Here is a 15,965-nt window from a genome sequence, read left to right on the forward strand (position 1 = left end):
CGCGAGATCGTGACCTGGCTGAAGTCGGACGCTTAACCGACTGCGCCACCCAGGCGCCCCCTGAAGTTATTTTCTATGCTTGTTTATTTAGTGTTAGAACTAAAATTCATCTTACTATTGGTGTTTTCTTTTTGACTTATATTTAATACTCATTAGCATACTGCTTTATTTTCAGTGTTGACTGATGTCATTAAAGCCATTGATAAAATTAAAGATGAAAATATTGATTATGAGGATATGAATACTTGTCTTCAGCATTTTGGAGTTTACCTTTCTAAGCCAGAATTTGAGAAGATCACAGAGTTGACTGAAGTTGACAGTAAGTGAAAACTGGGTTGACACATGTGAAAAGATGGTCACTTTGCTATTTTTTTCCCTCAAAATAATGACTTTATTTTTTTTGATTAGAAAAAAGTCCATTAAAATGAAGTCAATACAGAAAAATACTCAAAAGTACAACAAAACATACAAAATCCCATGATCCAGAAATATCCAGTATTAACAGTCTTTCCAGACACTTTTTTCCTATAGGCAAAAGTACAAACAAAAAGAAAGTAGAGTTTATGGTTTTGCTTTCTGACAAGGAAGAGGTCAGGACAAAAGTCGTTAAATGGGACAAACGACTCTTTATTATGCCAAAGCCTATAATTCATAAGGAAGGTACTAGTTTTGAGTATCTATACCCTTATAACTTAGCAGCATCTTTTCTAAAGAGAAAGGGTGGTTGTGAGATAGACAAGTGTGTGGGGCTATAGATGAAATAAGAATGGCCATGAAGAGTATGTGAAGAGTACAGGAAGAGTATGTGAACTTTTATTACAATATATTTCTTCTTTGGCGTGTATTAACATTTTTCCATAATGAAAAGCAAAAAAGGCATAGAACAAATGTAAGTTATGTGCCTTACGTGAGAAAATGATAAGACTTTGTTAAAAGACATTATAGAATACCTAAATAAATTGGAATATATCCCATATTAATGGACTCAGAGACCCCCAAGTCTGCCAATTCTCATAATTAATTTACTTATCTAAAGCAATTCTAATAAAACCCTGACTTTTTGATGAATTAATTCTAATATTTGTATGCATAAACAAAGATCAAGAGTAGCTAAAACACTCTTGAGGAAGAAAAACGTGGATGGGGTGTATGCGTGGTGTTGGAGGGATCTTGCTACCCTGGATATTAAGACTCATTATAAAGTTACAGTAAGTAAAACAGTGTGAAAATGGCACAGGGATAGAGAAATTGATAGGACAGGATAAGTAACTTCCAAATAGATCTACACACATATAAGGAAACATATATAATGAGGTGGCAGATTACTGGGGGGGAGGGGAAGCACCAGTTAATAAATGGTGCTGGAATAATTAATTATTCAAATGTAAAAAATAGAATTGGATCCCTACCTATGTATCATATTCAGTAACGCTTTCCAGATACGAACACTAAAATTCTCTTTAGAGAAAGAAGAAAAATTTTCTGACTTAGAGTTACAAGGAATTATTTTTAAGATACAAAATCACTAACCAGAAAAGATTTATACATTTGACTACATTAAAAATAAGAACTTCTCTTTATTAAAAGGTAATACAAACAGAATGAAAATACAAGCCACAAATGGAGCAAAGATTATTATTTAAAAAAAATTTTTTTTAATGTTTATTTATTTTTGAGAGAGAGAGAGGTGCAGAGTATGAGTGGGGGAGGAGCAGAGAGAGAGGGAGACAGAATCTGAAGCAGGCTCCAGGCTCCCAGCTGTCAGCACAGAGTCCTAAGCGGGGCTTGAACTCATGAATTGTGAGATCATGACCTGAGCCAAAGTTGGATGCTTAACCGACTGGGCCACCCAGGCATTCCAGAGTAAAGATTATCTGTAACACTCATAACAGTGAAAGATCATTGTGGAGAATAAATAGGAAACCCCTATAAATTAACAACCCAAGAGAAAAATGGCCAAATTACAAGAACAGCCATTGCCAGATGAAGAAACGTAAGTTGCTAATAATCATATGAAGTCTTTTTATACATCATAGTAATCAGGGAAATGCAAAATTTAGGTCACAATGAAATACCTTTTGATCCTGACCAAATTGGCAAAAATTAAGGTCTGTTAATTTAGTTGTTGGTAAATAAGGCAAAAGTGGTAAAAGAACTTTGAAAAACATTATGTAGTATTCTGTAAGGTTTTCATACTTCATGGCTTAGAAAATCCATTTTTTAGTGATACATCCCAGAAAATCTCTGCACTGATGTGCAAGGAGACATGTTAAAAATGCTCATAGCAGCTCTGATCTTAATAGAAAAAGGAAGGAAGGAAGGAAGGAAGGAAAGAACAAAAAGAAACAACATGATCGGTGATAGAATGTATAAATAAATTGTGGTATTTACCACTGATGCATAATGAAATACTGATAATGTGTACATTAGTGAAAATGAACTATAGCAATATACTATATGGATGGTTCTTGGAAATATAATATTGAATGAAAAAAGCAAGTCTAGATTGTGATAATTTTTATAGAGCTGTAAAACAAAATTAAGGAATATTTTGTTTATCCTGTGTAAAATTATATGTAAAAAAGCAAGACCTTGGTTAATTTTAAAAAATTCAGCAATGTTCTCTCTGTAAAGAAGCAGTAGAATAGAATGGGGGAAGCACAGAATCAGATGCAGTGGTGTTAATAATGCTCTTCAACTGTGAGGGAGAGGAAGGGGGAAAAATGTTACAGAGAGGGAGTGAGGCAAACCATAAGGGACTCTTAAATGCTGAGAACAAACTGAGGGTTGATGGGGGTGGGGGAGAGGGGAAAGTGGCTGATGGGCATTGAGGAGGGCACTTGTTGGGATGAGTACTGGGTGTTGTATGGAAACCAATTTGACAATAAACTATATAAAAAAAATAATAAAAATAAAAAGTAATTTTGTCCTTAAAACAATAATGTTCTTCAAATGGGAGGCGGGTTCAGTGGTTCAGCTAAAACATTTGTGTATCAAATAGACATTATCAAAAATAGGGAATCAATTGCTTTAGAAAGTTATATGTTCCTGTTAGTGAATGTAAATCTTCATTAACTCTAACATTCCCCTAGAATTTTTCAAAGTCTCATTTTTTTCAAGTCTTTAAATATTTGGTTAAGAATACAAAGTAATCTGGTGCTCCTTAAAGTAAACTTCTCAAAGATTCTTTATCTTGGAAATAGGCAATAGGCTGTGCCTTATCTTTTATAGATTAGAATTGGAATTTGATGTTTTTAGTGGGATAAATAAAGGAGTAGTGTTATCAAAAGCTCATCCTATTTATATAAAACCTTTATATGCAGCCTTAGAAAATTCTTAGAAATCTTTATCCATTCTAATATTGGGATATTATATATAATCAAGGAAAGACATTTTCTAAGTATAGAATGACTATTAAAACGTTTAATAGTTTCAAAAGTATACTGGAATAAAGATAACAATGTGAATGGTAGCCTGAGGTGGGAGAAACCAGAGGTCAAGAAAGCTCACTTCTAATCTCTGATCTCATATTTCCTTTTGTGACCTGGGGAAAAAAATCATGATATCATGTCTAAGTATTTTTTAAAATATATAGAATAATACACTAATTCTTTACCGACATATCCTTGAGTTGTTGTCAGGCCAAGACAAGATAATGTAAGTTAAAATTAAAAATGTTGTATGCTTGTAACTAGAAGGATTTTGATTAACTTTCCTGGCATTTTTCAGTTTTACTTTCTCCTTGTGTGTTGAATTGCTTTTTCCTCTTAGAACCATATATTTTTAGTGGTATTAGCTGATGGCTATAATCATGTTATCTCCCTGTAATTTATTTTACATAATTCAATAGTTGTCATAATTAACATTTGAAGATATTGAAGAAAATATTCTTTTCTCCTTAGAAACGAAAAAAGTGAATTTTAAAGATTTCATTGATACAATGATGACCAATACGGAACGCTTCTCTGAAAAATTATGTAAGAACTCACATTTTGTGCTTTTATTTACTTTTTCAAGTTTATTTATTTATTTTGAGAGACAGAGAAAGAGCAGGGGCGGGGCAGAGAGAGAGAAAGGGAGAGAGAGAGAATCCCAAGAAGACTCCACACTGTCAGTTACAGAGCCCAGTGCACAGCTCGATCTCACAAACCATGAGATCGTGACCTGAGCGGAACTCAAGAGTTGGACACACTTACCCGACTGAGCCACCCACCCCAACATATATTGTGCTTTTAGTGGACCAACTGGTGTGACAAACTTTAGAAGAGTGTAGTAGACTAAAAGAGGCAGTCATCCTGTAGGTCGTCAGCCAAACAGATGCCTGGCTTACTGCTGATGTTTGGTTTCAATCTTCTCTGTTCATGATTTCTAAATCTCGAGCACTTCCACGTGCAAATGAATTGAAAGTTTTTACGAGCTTACTGTTTATCCTCACACTTACTATAAAGAGCTAGAACCGTGTATATAAAATTCCTTTTTGGAAGATGTAAAATGTCTTCCCAATTTGGGGAAGTGATGCCATCTAGTGACTAGCGCTGAGTACTCATATGCAAAATTTCCTCTTTCATTTGTTTATATATTTTTTTCCATCTTCCAATTTATTCAGTAATACTTACTGAGCCATTGTTATATATGCTTTCTGTTAAGCTGATGAGCTGTTAAGATGAGAAAGACAGTCTTGGCCACTCAGAAGCTCACTGTAAAGAAATATAAGGTCCTATATGTATATTTTAAATGGAGTGAAGTTAGTTTAAAAATTGAAGCGAAAAGTAGTATTTTGTTATTTTGTGCTTAGCTATCGGGTAATAGTGCATTTTAAGTAACAGTTATTTTACCTTACACTAGAAATCAATTTAATTTGCTTTCTATACAAGGTGGAACATAATAGATTAATTGGATGAAGAGATTATTTGCATTGTTAGTCACTTCATTTATCCTGGGAATTTTAGTTTCATGGAGATAAAAAGTTTTTGTTTTTGTTTTTAAACATTTTTATTATTTATGAGAGACAGAGAAAGATAGAGCACGAGCCGGGGAGGGGCAGAAAGAGACAGAAACACAGAATCTAAGCAGACTCTAGGCTCCGAGCTGTCAGCACAGAGCCCGACGTGGGGCTCGAACTCACAAACAGCGAGGTCATGACCCAAGCCGAAGTAGGATGCTTAACCAACTGATCGACCCAGGCACTCTGAGTTAAAAAGTTTTATTAGCACAGAGTTGTATAGTATATTATCTTACTCGTATCTATAGTTAAATTTCCTTTCTTGTTGTTAAATATTGCACATTTATATTCACTGCTTTCCTTTTTTCTTCATCTGGCTGCTCATTTCTTCACCAGACAGCTTATTGGTTCTGTATACCTCATTGGGACCTTCCATCCATTTATCCCTCAACTTCGTCCTTACCCACCAGTCTCCCTGTTTTCACTTTTCTTCCTTATCCACTTGAAAATCTCTGGTCTGTGTACCTCGAATACCCTAAAGTCTTCAGTACCCTAAATTGCCCTTTGGTTGCACCTGTCTGACAAAACTCCCAACCCTGGCTTCTCCTCGTGGCTGACATCATTTCTAGAGAAAATCATATAGCTCAGCAGATTGAACACTTTGAAATCTTGACCATCAGTGTCTGGTGGCCCTCAGCACTACCTAGGAATTATGTGATTCCCACCCTCTCCCAGTTAGTTTATTCTTTTACTCTCTGAAATAACTAATTAACAATCTCCATTCTCTCAAACTTCCATTCCTACTCCAACCTTAGCCCTTCTCACATTTAGCAGATAACTTAGCCTTTAAAAGGAAAATAGAAGCCTGTCACTATTTTGATGACGTTAAGATATTTCCCAATATTTTCTCCTAAAAGTTTTTAAGTTTTTCTTTTTCATAGTTAAGTCTTTAATTCACCTGAAATTGATTTTTATGTTTAGAGTGAAATTGGGATCCAATTTAGTTTTTTTCCATAAAGATATTAGCTGGTGACAGTTTTATATTAATTCTTTGAGATTTATGTATTGTATAAATTGATCTGGAACCTGACACTCACACATGATGGCCTTGGGATTTAGGTTATCATTGGAGATTTTATTCCTTCTATCCATACCTCTGGCAGAGAACAGGCTTTCTTCTTGAATTCCTAAAAAGGTGACTAAAGTGTTTTTATTAATAATTTTCAGATGGAAAGATTTTCCGGGGCCCTGTCTTTTTTGGGAAAAGTTTTCAATTAGCAATAATCGCGCCTCGGATAAACCTCATTGGCTATGATACTGCCACTGTGCAAAGCTGGGCCCTGTCTTTTGTTTGTTTGTTTGTTTTGTATTAAATTTTTTTTAATGTTTATTTATTTTTGAGAGAGCAAGAGACAAAGTGCGAGCAGCGGATAGGCAGAGAGAGAGGGAGACACACAATCCAAAACAGGCTCCAGGTTCTGAGCTGTCAGCACAGAGCTCAATGGGGGACTCGAACTCACAAACTGAGAGATCGTGACCTGAGTTGAAGTCGACGCTTAACTGACTGAGCCACCCAGGCCCTGGTTTTAAGTAGGCATCTCAATTATAATTCTAGACTTGTCTGTACAAAGTAATAACAATAATACTTATTATATTACTCACATTTATTGAGGGTTTACTATGTGCCAGTACTGTTTTAAATAATTTTTATTTATTAACTCATTTAATTCTCACATCAACTCTATTATTTTTATTTTATGGATGGGAAAACCACGGCACAGAGGTTAAAGAAGTCACATAGCTAGTATGTGGTAGAATTAAGATTAGAACTTGGGTAGAGTGGTGCCTGGTTGGTTCAGTCAGTTGAGTGTCCGACTCTTGATTTTAGCTCAGGTCATGACCGCAGCGTTGTGAGATGGAGCCCCACATCAGGCTCTGTGCTGGGCATGGATCCTGCTTAAGATTCTATCTTGAGAGGCCCTGTGTCAGCTTGGCAGAGTGGTGCCACCCCAGAACCGGGTGTGTGGAGTGGGATCCTTTAAGACGTTGGGGTTTGAATCCCAGCTGAGTGCCTGGGAGGTGCAGGAGACTGTGGAGCGGGACAAACTGACCAGATCGTGCCTGTGCTGTGCTGTGCTATGAGGGCTGCCTGAACAGGGTGGTTTGGTCTAGGGAGGAGAAACTGCGATGATGCCATTTTCCTCCAATCACCAACATGGTGGGGCTTCAGGGAACAGGACAGCAGGCCCCCAGGGGAGGTTGGACTGCTTACACCAAACCCTGCCTCACCATGCCTGGCAATTGCATATCTGCTGGAGGGAGAATTGCCACTTACCCAACCAGAGGGTCCCTCCTCCAGACCAGCACAACCACTGGCTCCAGGGCACCTTCGGACAACGGTCCGGCAGTTTTTCATTTTCTGATTTGATTTTTGGTAATACCTATTTTCTTTTCTTGTCTTTTCTCCTTCTTCTTCTTCCTTCCCTTCTCTATTCTGGTTGTTAATTTGTTTAAGCAGGCATTTTTAATCTATGCATTTTACACCTCTTCTGTACCTCCTCCTTCTTTATTTTTCTCTCTCTCTCTAGATTAAGCCGTATAGTTTCTCTGATTCTCTGTCTGCTCAATTTTTTTTCTCTTTCCCTGCCCCTGTCATTTCCCTCTTTCTATGGGATAAGGCTTCTTCCACCCCCTCCCCTTTTTAATTTTTTCCAGGGTTACTTCAATGAACAAATCAAAGCACGCCTGGTGGAAGGTCCAAACCACCAGTGCGAGTAGGGGTATAAAGCAACCAGAGTCACAACAACAGAGAGCATGTGACACACTCCAAAAACACCTCCTGAAGGGTCAGGCCCTGGATAGTATATGACCCCTTTTTAACACAGTAGTACTCACAGGGGCAGGACACATAACAAACTATTAAAACACATAAAAGACAGAAAACTAGACAAAATGACTAGACAGAAGAATTCTCAAAAATTCTAGGAAGAAATGACAGCCAGAAAAATTGCTCAAAACAGATATAAACAATATATCTAAACAAGAATTTGGAATAATCATCATAAGACTAAGAGCTGGGCTTGAAAAAACTATAGAAGACAGCAGAGAATCTATTGCTGCAGAGATCAAGGACACAAGAAATAGTCATGATGAATTAAGAAATGCACTAAATGAGATGCAAAATAAACTAGATGCAGAGACAGCAAGGATGAAGGAGCAGAGGGAAGAATAAGTGAAATAGAAGATAACATTATGGAAAATGATGAAGCTGAAAAAGAGAGAGAGAGGAAAATATTAGACTATGAGGGGAGAATTAGAGACCTAAGTGATTCAATGAGATATAATAATATCTGTATCATAGGAGTTCCAGAAGGAGAAGAAAGAGAAAGGGGCAGAAGGTTTATTTCACCAAATTATAGTTGAGAGCTTCCCTAATCTGGGGAAGGAAGCAGACATCCAAGTCCAGGAGGCACAGAGAACTCCCTTCAGAATTAACAGAAACAGGTCAGCCCCAAGGCATATCATAGTGAAATTGGCAAAATACAAAGATAAAGAGAGAATTCTGAAAGCAGCTAGGGACAAATGGGCCTTAACCTACAAAGGCAGACACATAAGGGTAGTAGCAGACCTGTCCACTGAAACTTGGCAGGCCACAAGGGAGTAGCTGGAAATATTCAATGTGCTGAATAGGAAAAATATGCAGCCAGGAATCCTTTATCCATCAAGGCTGTCATTCAGAACGAAAGGAGAGATCAAGGCTTTTCCAGACAAACAAAAACTGAAGGAATTCATGGCCACTAAACCAACCCTGCAGGCACTCTGTGAGTGGAATGCTGCAAAGACTACAAAGGACCAGAGACATTGCCACAATCATGAAACCTACAGATAACACAATGACACTAAATCCATATCTTTCAGTCATAACTCTGAATGTAAATGGGCTAAATGCCCCAATCAAAAGGCATAGGGTATCAAAATGGATAAAAAACCAAGTTCCATCTATATGCTGTCTATAAGAGACTCATTTTAGACCTGAGGACACCTGAAAATTGGAAGTGAGGGGATGGAGAACCATATATCATGCTACTGGAAGTCAAAAGAAAGCTGGAATAGCCATACTTATATCAGACAAACTAGATTTTAAAGTAAAGACGGTAGCAGATGATAAAGAAGGGCATTATTGTCATAATTAAGGGGCCTATCCATCAAGAAGAGATAACAATCGTAAATGTTTATGCCCCCAACTTGGTGGAACCCAAATTTATAAATTAATCACAAACATAAGCAATCTTACTGATAATAATACGGTAATTGTAGATGACTTTATTTTTTTTTCCAATATATGAAATTTATTGTCAAATTGGTTTCCATACAACACCCAGTGCTCATCCCAAAAGGTGCCCTCCTCAGTACCCATCACCCACCCTCCCCTCCCTCCCACCCCCCATCAACCCTCAGTTTGGTCTCAGGTTTTTTTTTTTTTTTTTTTTTTTTTAATTTTTTTTTTTCAACGTTTATTTATTTTTGGGACAGAGAGAGACAGAGCATGAACGGGGGAGGGGCAGAGAGAGAGGGAGACACAGAATCGGAAACAGGCTCCAGGCTCCGAGCCATCAGCCCAGAGCCTGACGCGGGGCTCGAACTCCCGGACCGTGAGATCGTGACCTGGCTGAAGTCGGACGCTTAACCGACTGCGCCACCCAGGCGCCCCTTGGTCTCAGTTTTTAAGAGTCTCTTATGCTTTGGCTCTCTCCCACTCTAACCTCTTTTTTTTTTTTCTCCTTCCCCTCCCCCATGGGTTTCTGTTAAGTTTCTTAGGATCCACGTAAGAGTAAAACCATATGGTATCTGTCTTTCTCTGTATGGCTTATTTCACTTAGCATCACACTCTCCAGTTCCATCCATGTTGCTACAAAGGGCCATATTTCGTTCTTTCTCATTGTCACGTAGTATTCCATTGTGTATATAAACCACAATTTCTTTATCCATTCCTCAGTTGATGGACATTTAGGCTCTTTCCATAATTTGGCTATTGTTGAGAGTGCTGCTATAAACATTGGGGTACAAGTGCCCCTATGCATCAGTACTCATGTATCCCTTGGATAAATTCCTAGCAGTGCTATTGCTGGCTCATGGGGTAGGTCTATTTTTAATTTTTTGAGGAACCTCCACACTGTTTTCCAGAGTGGCTGCACCAATTTGCATTCCCACCAACAGTGCAAGAGGGTTCCCGTTTCTCCACATCCTCTCCAGCATCTACAGTCTCATGATTTGTTCATTTTAGCCACTCTGACTGGTGTGAGGTGATATCTGAGTGTGGTTTTGATTTGTATTTCCCTGATGAGGAGCGACGTTGAGCATCTTTTCATGTGCCCGTTGGCCATCCGGATGTCTTCTTTAGAGAAGTGTCTATTCATGTTTTCTGCCCATTTCTTCACTGGGTTATTTGTTTTTCGGGTGTGGAGTTTGGTGAGCTCTTTATAGATTTTGGATACTAGCCCTTTGCCCGATATGTCATTTGCAAATATATTTTCCCATTCTGTTGGTTGCCTTTTAGTTTTGTTGGTTGTTTCCTTTGCTGTGAAGAAGCTTTTTGTCTTCATAAGGTCCCAGTAGTTCATTTTTGCTTTTAATTCCCTTGCCTTTGGGGATGTGTCAAGTAAGAGATTGCTATGGCTGAGGTCAGAGAGGTCTTTTCCTGCTTTCTCCTCTAGGGTTTGGATGGTTTCCTGTCTCACATTCAGGTCCTTTATCCATTTTGAGTTTATTTTTGTGAATGGTGTGAGAAAGTGGTCTTGTTTCATTCTTCTGCATGTTGCTGTCCAGTTCTCCCAGCACCATTTGTTAAAGAGACTGTCTTTTTTCCATTGGATGTTCTTTCCTGCTTTGTCAAAGATGAGTTGGCCATACGTTTGTGGGTCTTGTTCTGGGGTTTCTATTCTATTCCATTGGTCTATGTATCTGTTTTTGTGCTAATATCATGCTGTCTTGATGATTATAGCTTTGTAATAGAGGCTAAAGTCTGGGATTGTGATGCCTCCTGCTTTGGTCTTCTTCAAAATTACTTTGGCTATTTGGGCCTTTTGTGGTTCCATATGAATTTTAGGATTGCTTGTTCTAGCTTCGAGAAGATTGCTGGTGCAATTTTGATTGGGATTGCATTGAATGTGTAGATAGCTTTGGGTAGTATTGACATTTTGACAATATTTATTCTTCCAATCCATGAGCACGGAATGTTTTTTCCATTTCTTTATATCTTCTTCAATTTCCTTCATAAGCTTTCTATAGTTTTCAGCATACAGATCTTTTACATCTTTAGTTAGATTTATCCCTAGGTATTTTATGCTTCTTGGTGCAATTGTGAATGGGATCAGTTTCTTTATTTGTCAACTGATGAATGCAACTGTTGAATGCAACTGATTTCTGTACATTGGTTTTGTATCCTGAAACTTTGCTGAATTCATGTATCAGTTCTAGCAGACTTTTGGTGGAGTCTGTTGGATTTTCCATGTATAATAACATGTCTTCTGCAAAAAGTAAAAGCTTAACTTCATCTTTGCCAATTTTGATGCCTTTGATTTCCTTTTGTTGTCTGATTGCTGATGCTAGAACTTCCAACACTGTGTTAAACAACAGCGGTGAGAGTGGACATCCCTGTCGTGTTCCTGATCTCAGGGAAAAAGCTCTCAGTTTTTCCCAATTGAGGATGATATTAGCTGTGGGCTTTTCATAAATGGCTTTTATGATGTTTAAGTATGTTCCTTCTATCCCGACTTTCTCAAGGGTTTTTATTAAGAAAGGATGCTGAATTTTGTCAAATGCCTTTTCTGCACCGATTGACAGGATCATATGGTTCTTATCTTTTCTTTTATTAATGTGATGTATCACATTGATTGATTTGCGAATGTTGAATCAGCCCTGCATCCCAGGAATGAATCCCACTTGATCATGGTGAATAATTCTTTTTAGAAGCTGTTGAATTCGATTTGCTAGTATTTTATTGAGAATTTTTGCATCCATATTCATCAGGGATATTGGCCTATAGTTCTCTTTTATTACTGGGTCTCTGTCTGGTTTAGGAATCAAAGTAATACTGGCTTCGTAGAATGAGTCTGGAAGGGGCGCCTGGGTGGCTCAGTAGGTTAAGCGTCCGACTTCGGCTCAGGTCATGATCTTGTGGTCCGTGAGTTCGAGCCCCGCGTCAGGCTCTGTGCTGCCAGCTCAGAGCCTGGAGCCTGTTTCAGATTCTGTGTCTCCCTCTCTCTGACCCACCCCCATTCATGCTCTGTCTCTCTCTGTCTCAAAAATAAATAAACATTAAAAAAAAATTATAAAAAGAATGAGTCTGGAAGTTTTCCTTCCCTTTCTATTTTTTGGAATAGCTTGAGAAAGATAGGTATTATCTCTGCTTTAAACGTCTGGTAGAACTCCCCTGGGAAGCCATCTGGTCCTGGACTCTTATTTGTTGGGAGATTTTTGATAACTGATTCAGTGTCGTCGCTGGTTATGGGTCTGTTCAAGCTTTCTATTTCCTCTTGATTGAGTTTTGGAAGTGTGTGGGTGTTTAGGAATTTGTCCATTTCTTCCAGGTTGTCCAGTTTGTTGGCATATAATTTTTCATAGTATTTCCTGATAATTGCTTGTATCTCTGAGGGATTGGTTGTAATAATTCCATTTTCATTCATGATTTTATCTATTTGGGTCCTCTCCCTTTTCTTTTTGAGAAGCCTGGCTAGAGGTTTATCAATTTTGTTATTTTTTCAAAAAACCAACTCTTGGTTTCATTGATCTGCTGTACAGTTTTTTAGATTCTATATTGTTTATTTCTGCTCTGATCTCTATTATTTCTCTTCTTCTTCTGGGTTTGGGCTGTCTTTGTTGTTCTGCTTCTATTTCCTTTAGGTGTGCTGTTAGATTTTGTATTTAGGATTTTTCTTGTTTCTTGAGATAGGCCTGGATTGCAATGTATTTTCCTCTCAGGACTGCCTTTGCTGCATCCCAAAGCGTTTGGATTGTTGTATTTTCATTTTCGTTTGTTTCCATATATTTTTTTCATTTCTTCTCTAATTGCCTGGTTGACCCACGCATTCTTTAGTAGGGTGTTCTTTAACCTCCATGCTTTTGGAGGTTTTCCAGACTTTTTCCTGTGGTTGATTTCAAGCTTCATAGCATTGTGGTCTGAAAGTATGCATGGTATGATTTCAATTCTTATATACTTATGAAGGGCTGTTTTGTGACCCAGTATGTGATCTATCTTGGAGAATGTTCCATGTGCACTCGAGAAGAAAGTATATTCTGTTGCTTTGGGATGCAGAGCTCTAAATATATCTGTCAAGTCCATCTGATCTAATGTATCATTCAGGACCCTTGTTTCTTTATTGACTGTGTGTCTAGATGATCTATCCATTTCTGTAAGTGGAGTGTTAAAGTCCCCTGAAATTACCACATTCTTATCAATAAGTTTACTTATGTTTGTGAGTAATTGTTTTATATATTTGGGGGCTCCTGTATTTGGTGCATAGACATTTATAATTGTTAGCTCTTCCTGATGGATAGACCCTGTAATTATTATATCATGCCCTTCTTCATCTCTTGTTACAGCCTTTAATTTAAAGTTTAGTTTGTCTGATATAAGTATGGCTATTCCAGCTTGATAAATAGTTCTCCATCCCCTCACTCTCAATCTGAAGGTGTCCTCAGGTCTAAAATGAGTCTCTTGTAGACAGCAAATAGATGGGTCTTGGTTTTTTATCCATTCTGATACCCTATGTCTTTTGGTTGGCACATTTAGTCCATTTACATTCAGTGTTATTATAGAAAGATATGGGTTTAGAGTCATTGTGATGTCTGTAGGTTTCATGCTTGTAGCGATGTCTCTGGTACTTTGTCTCACAGGATCCCCCTTAGGATCTCTTGTAGGGCTGGTTTAGTGGTGACAAATTCCTTCAGTTTTTGTTTGTTTGGGAAGACCTTTATCTGTCCTTCTATTCTAAATGACAGACTTGCTGGATAAAGGATTCTTGGCTGCATATTTTTCCTGTTCATCACATTGAAGATCTCCTGCCATTCCTTTCTGGCCTGCCAAGTTTCAGAAGAGAGATCAGTCACAAGTCTTATAGGTCTCCCTTTATATGTAAGAGCACATTTATCCCTTGCTGCTTTCAGAATTTTCTCTTTATCCTTGTACTCTGCCAGTTTTACTATGATATGTCTTGCAGAAGATCGATTCAAGTTACATCTGAAGGGAGTTCTTTGTGCCTCTTGGATTTCAATGCCTTTTTCCTTCCCCAGATCAGGGAAGTTCTCAACTATGATTTCTTCAAGTACATCTTCAGCACCTTTCCCTCTCTCTTCCTCCACTGGGATACCAATTATACGTAGATTATTTCTCTTTAGTGCATCACTTAGTTCTCTAATTTTCCCCTCATACTCCTGGATTTTTTTTTTATCTTTTTCTCAGCTTCCTCTTTTTCCATAATTTTATCTTCTAGTTTACCTATTCTCTCCTTTGCCTCTTCAATCCGAGCCGTGGTTGTTTTATTTTGCAGCTCATTTATAGCATTTTTTAGCTCCTCCTGGCTGTTCCTTAGTCCCTTGATCTCTGTAGCAATAGATTCTCTGCTGTCCTCTATACTCTTTTCAAGCCCAGGGATTAATTTTATGACTATTATTCTATATTCACTTTCTGTTATATTGTTTAAATCCTTTTTGATCAGTTCATTAGCTGTTGTTATTTCCTGGAGATTCTTTTGAGGGGAATTCTTCCGTTTGGTCATTTTGGATAGTCCCTGGAGAGGTGCGGAACTGCGGGGCACTTCTCCTGTGCTGTCTTGAATAACTTGCGTTGGTGGGTGGGGCCGTAGTCAGACCTGATGTCTGCCCCCAGCCCACCACTGGGGCCACAGTCAGACTGGTGTGTACCTTCTCTTCCCCTCTCCTAGGGGCGGGATTCACTGTGGGGTGGCGTGGCGTGGCCCATCTGGGCTACTTTCACACTGCCAGGCTTATGGTGCTGGGGATCTGGCGTATTAGCTGTGGTGGATCAGCAAGGTGCACAGGGACGGGAGGGGCAGGCTCAGCTCGCTTATCCTTCCGTGATCAGCTTCGGGAGGGGCCCTGTGGCACCGGGAGGGCGTCAGACCCGCCGCCAGTGGGATGGATCCACAGAAGCACAACGTTGGATAATTGCGCAGTGCAAGCAAGTTCCCTGGCAGGAACCAGTTCCCTTTGGGATTTTGGCTGGGGGATGGGCGAGGGAGATGGCGCTGGCGAGCGCCTTTGTTCCCCACCAATTTGAGCTTTGTTGTCCGGGGCTCAACAACTCTCCCTCCCGTTGTCCTCCAGCCTTCCCACTCTCTGAGCAGAGCTGTTAACTTATAACCTTCCAGATGTTAAGTCCCGCTTGCCGTCCGAACACACTCTGTCCAACCCCTCCGCTTTTGCAAGCCAGACTCGGGGGCTCTGCTTGCCCGGCGGGCTGCCCCTCCGCCCTGACTCCCTCCCGCCAGTCCGTAGCACACACCGCCTCTCCGCCCTTCCTACCCTCTTCCGTGGGCCTCTCATCTACGCTTGGCTCCGGAGACTCCGTTCTGCTAGTCTTCTGGCAGTTTTCTGGGTTATTCAGGCCGGTGTAGGTGGAATCTAAGTGATCAGCAGGATGCGGTGAGCCCAGCGTCCTCCTACGCCACCATCGTCCCTGTAGATGACTTTCATACTCCACTTACAGTAATGGAGAGATGACCTAGGCAGAAAATTAATAAAGAAACAACGGTCTTGAATGATACACTGGACCAGATGGACTTGACGAATATATTCAGAACTTTTTATCCAAAAGCAGCAGAATACACATTCTTTTCGAGTGCACATGGAACATTCTCCAAAATAGATCACATACTGGGTCACAAAGCAGCCCTAAATAAATATAAAAGGATTGAGGTCATACCATGCATATTTTCAGATCACAATGCTATGAAACTTGAAATCAACCACAAGACAAAATTTGGAAAGACTCCTAATGCATGGA

The 15,965-nt window shown here is 39.1% G+C and overlaps 1 protein-coding gene and 1 pseudogene across 1 annotated transcript in view; one reads left to right on the forward strand and one right to left on the reverse strand.

Moving 5' to 3' along the window:
* Positions 1-15,965, forward strand: part of EFCAB13 (EF-hand calcium binding domain 13) — a 111,386-nt gene that overhangs the window by 63,730 nt on the left and 31,691 nt on the right. The window contains 2 exon segments of the mRNA XM_032591226.2: positions 176-319; positions 3,903-3,977. Of these exon segments, the coding sequence (XP_032447117.1) occupies positions 176-319; positions 3,903-3,977 (219 nt within the window).
* LOC115501941 lies at positions 6,151-6,277 on the reverse strand (annotated as a pseudogene).

The sequence above is a fragment of the Lynx canadensis genome, chromosome E1 (genome assembly GCF_007474595.2).
Source record: "Lynx canadensis isolate LIC74 chromosome E1, mLynCan4.pri.v2, whole genome shotgun sequence".
Classification (NCBI taxonomy): Eukaryota; Metazoa; Chordata; class Mammalia; order Carnivora; family Felidae; genus Lynx; species Lynx canadensis.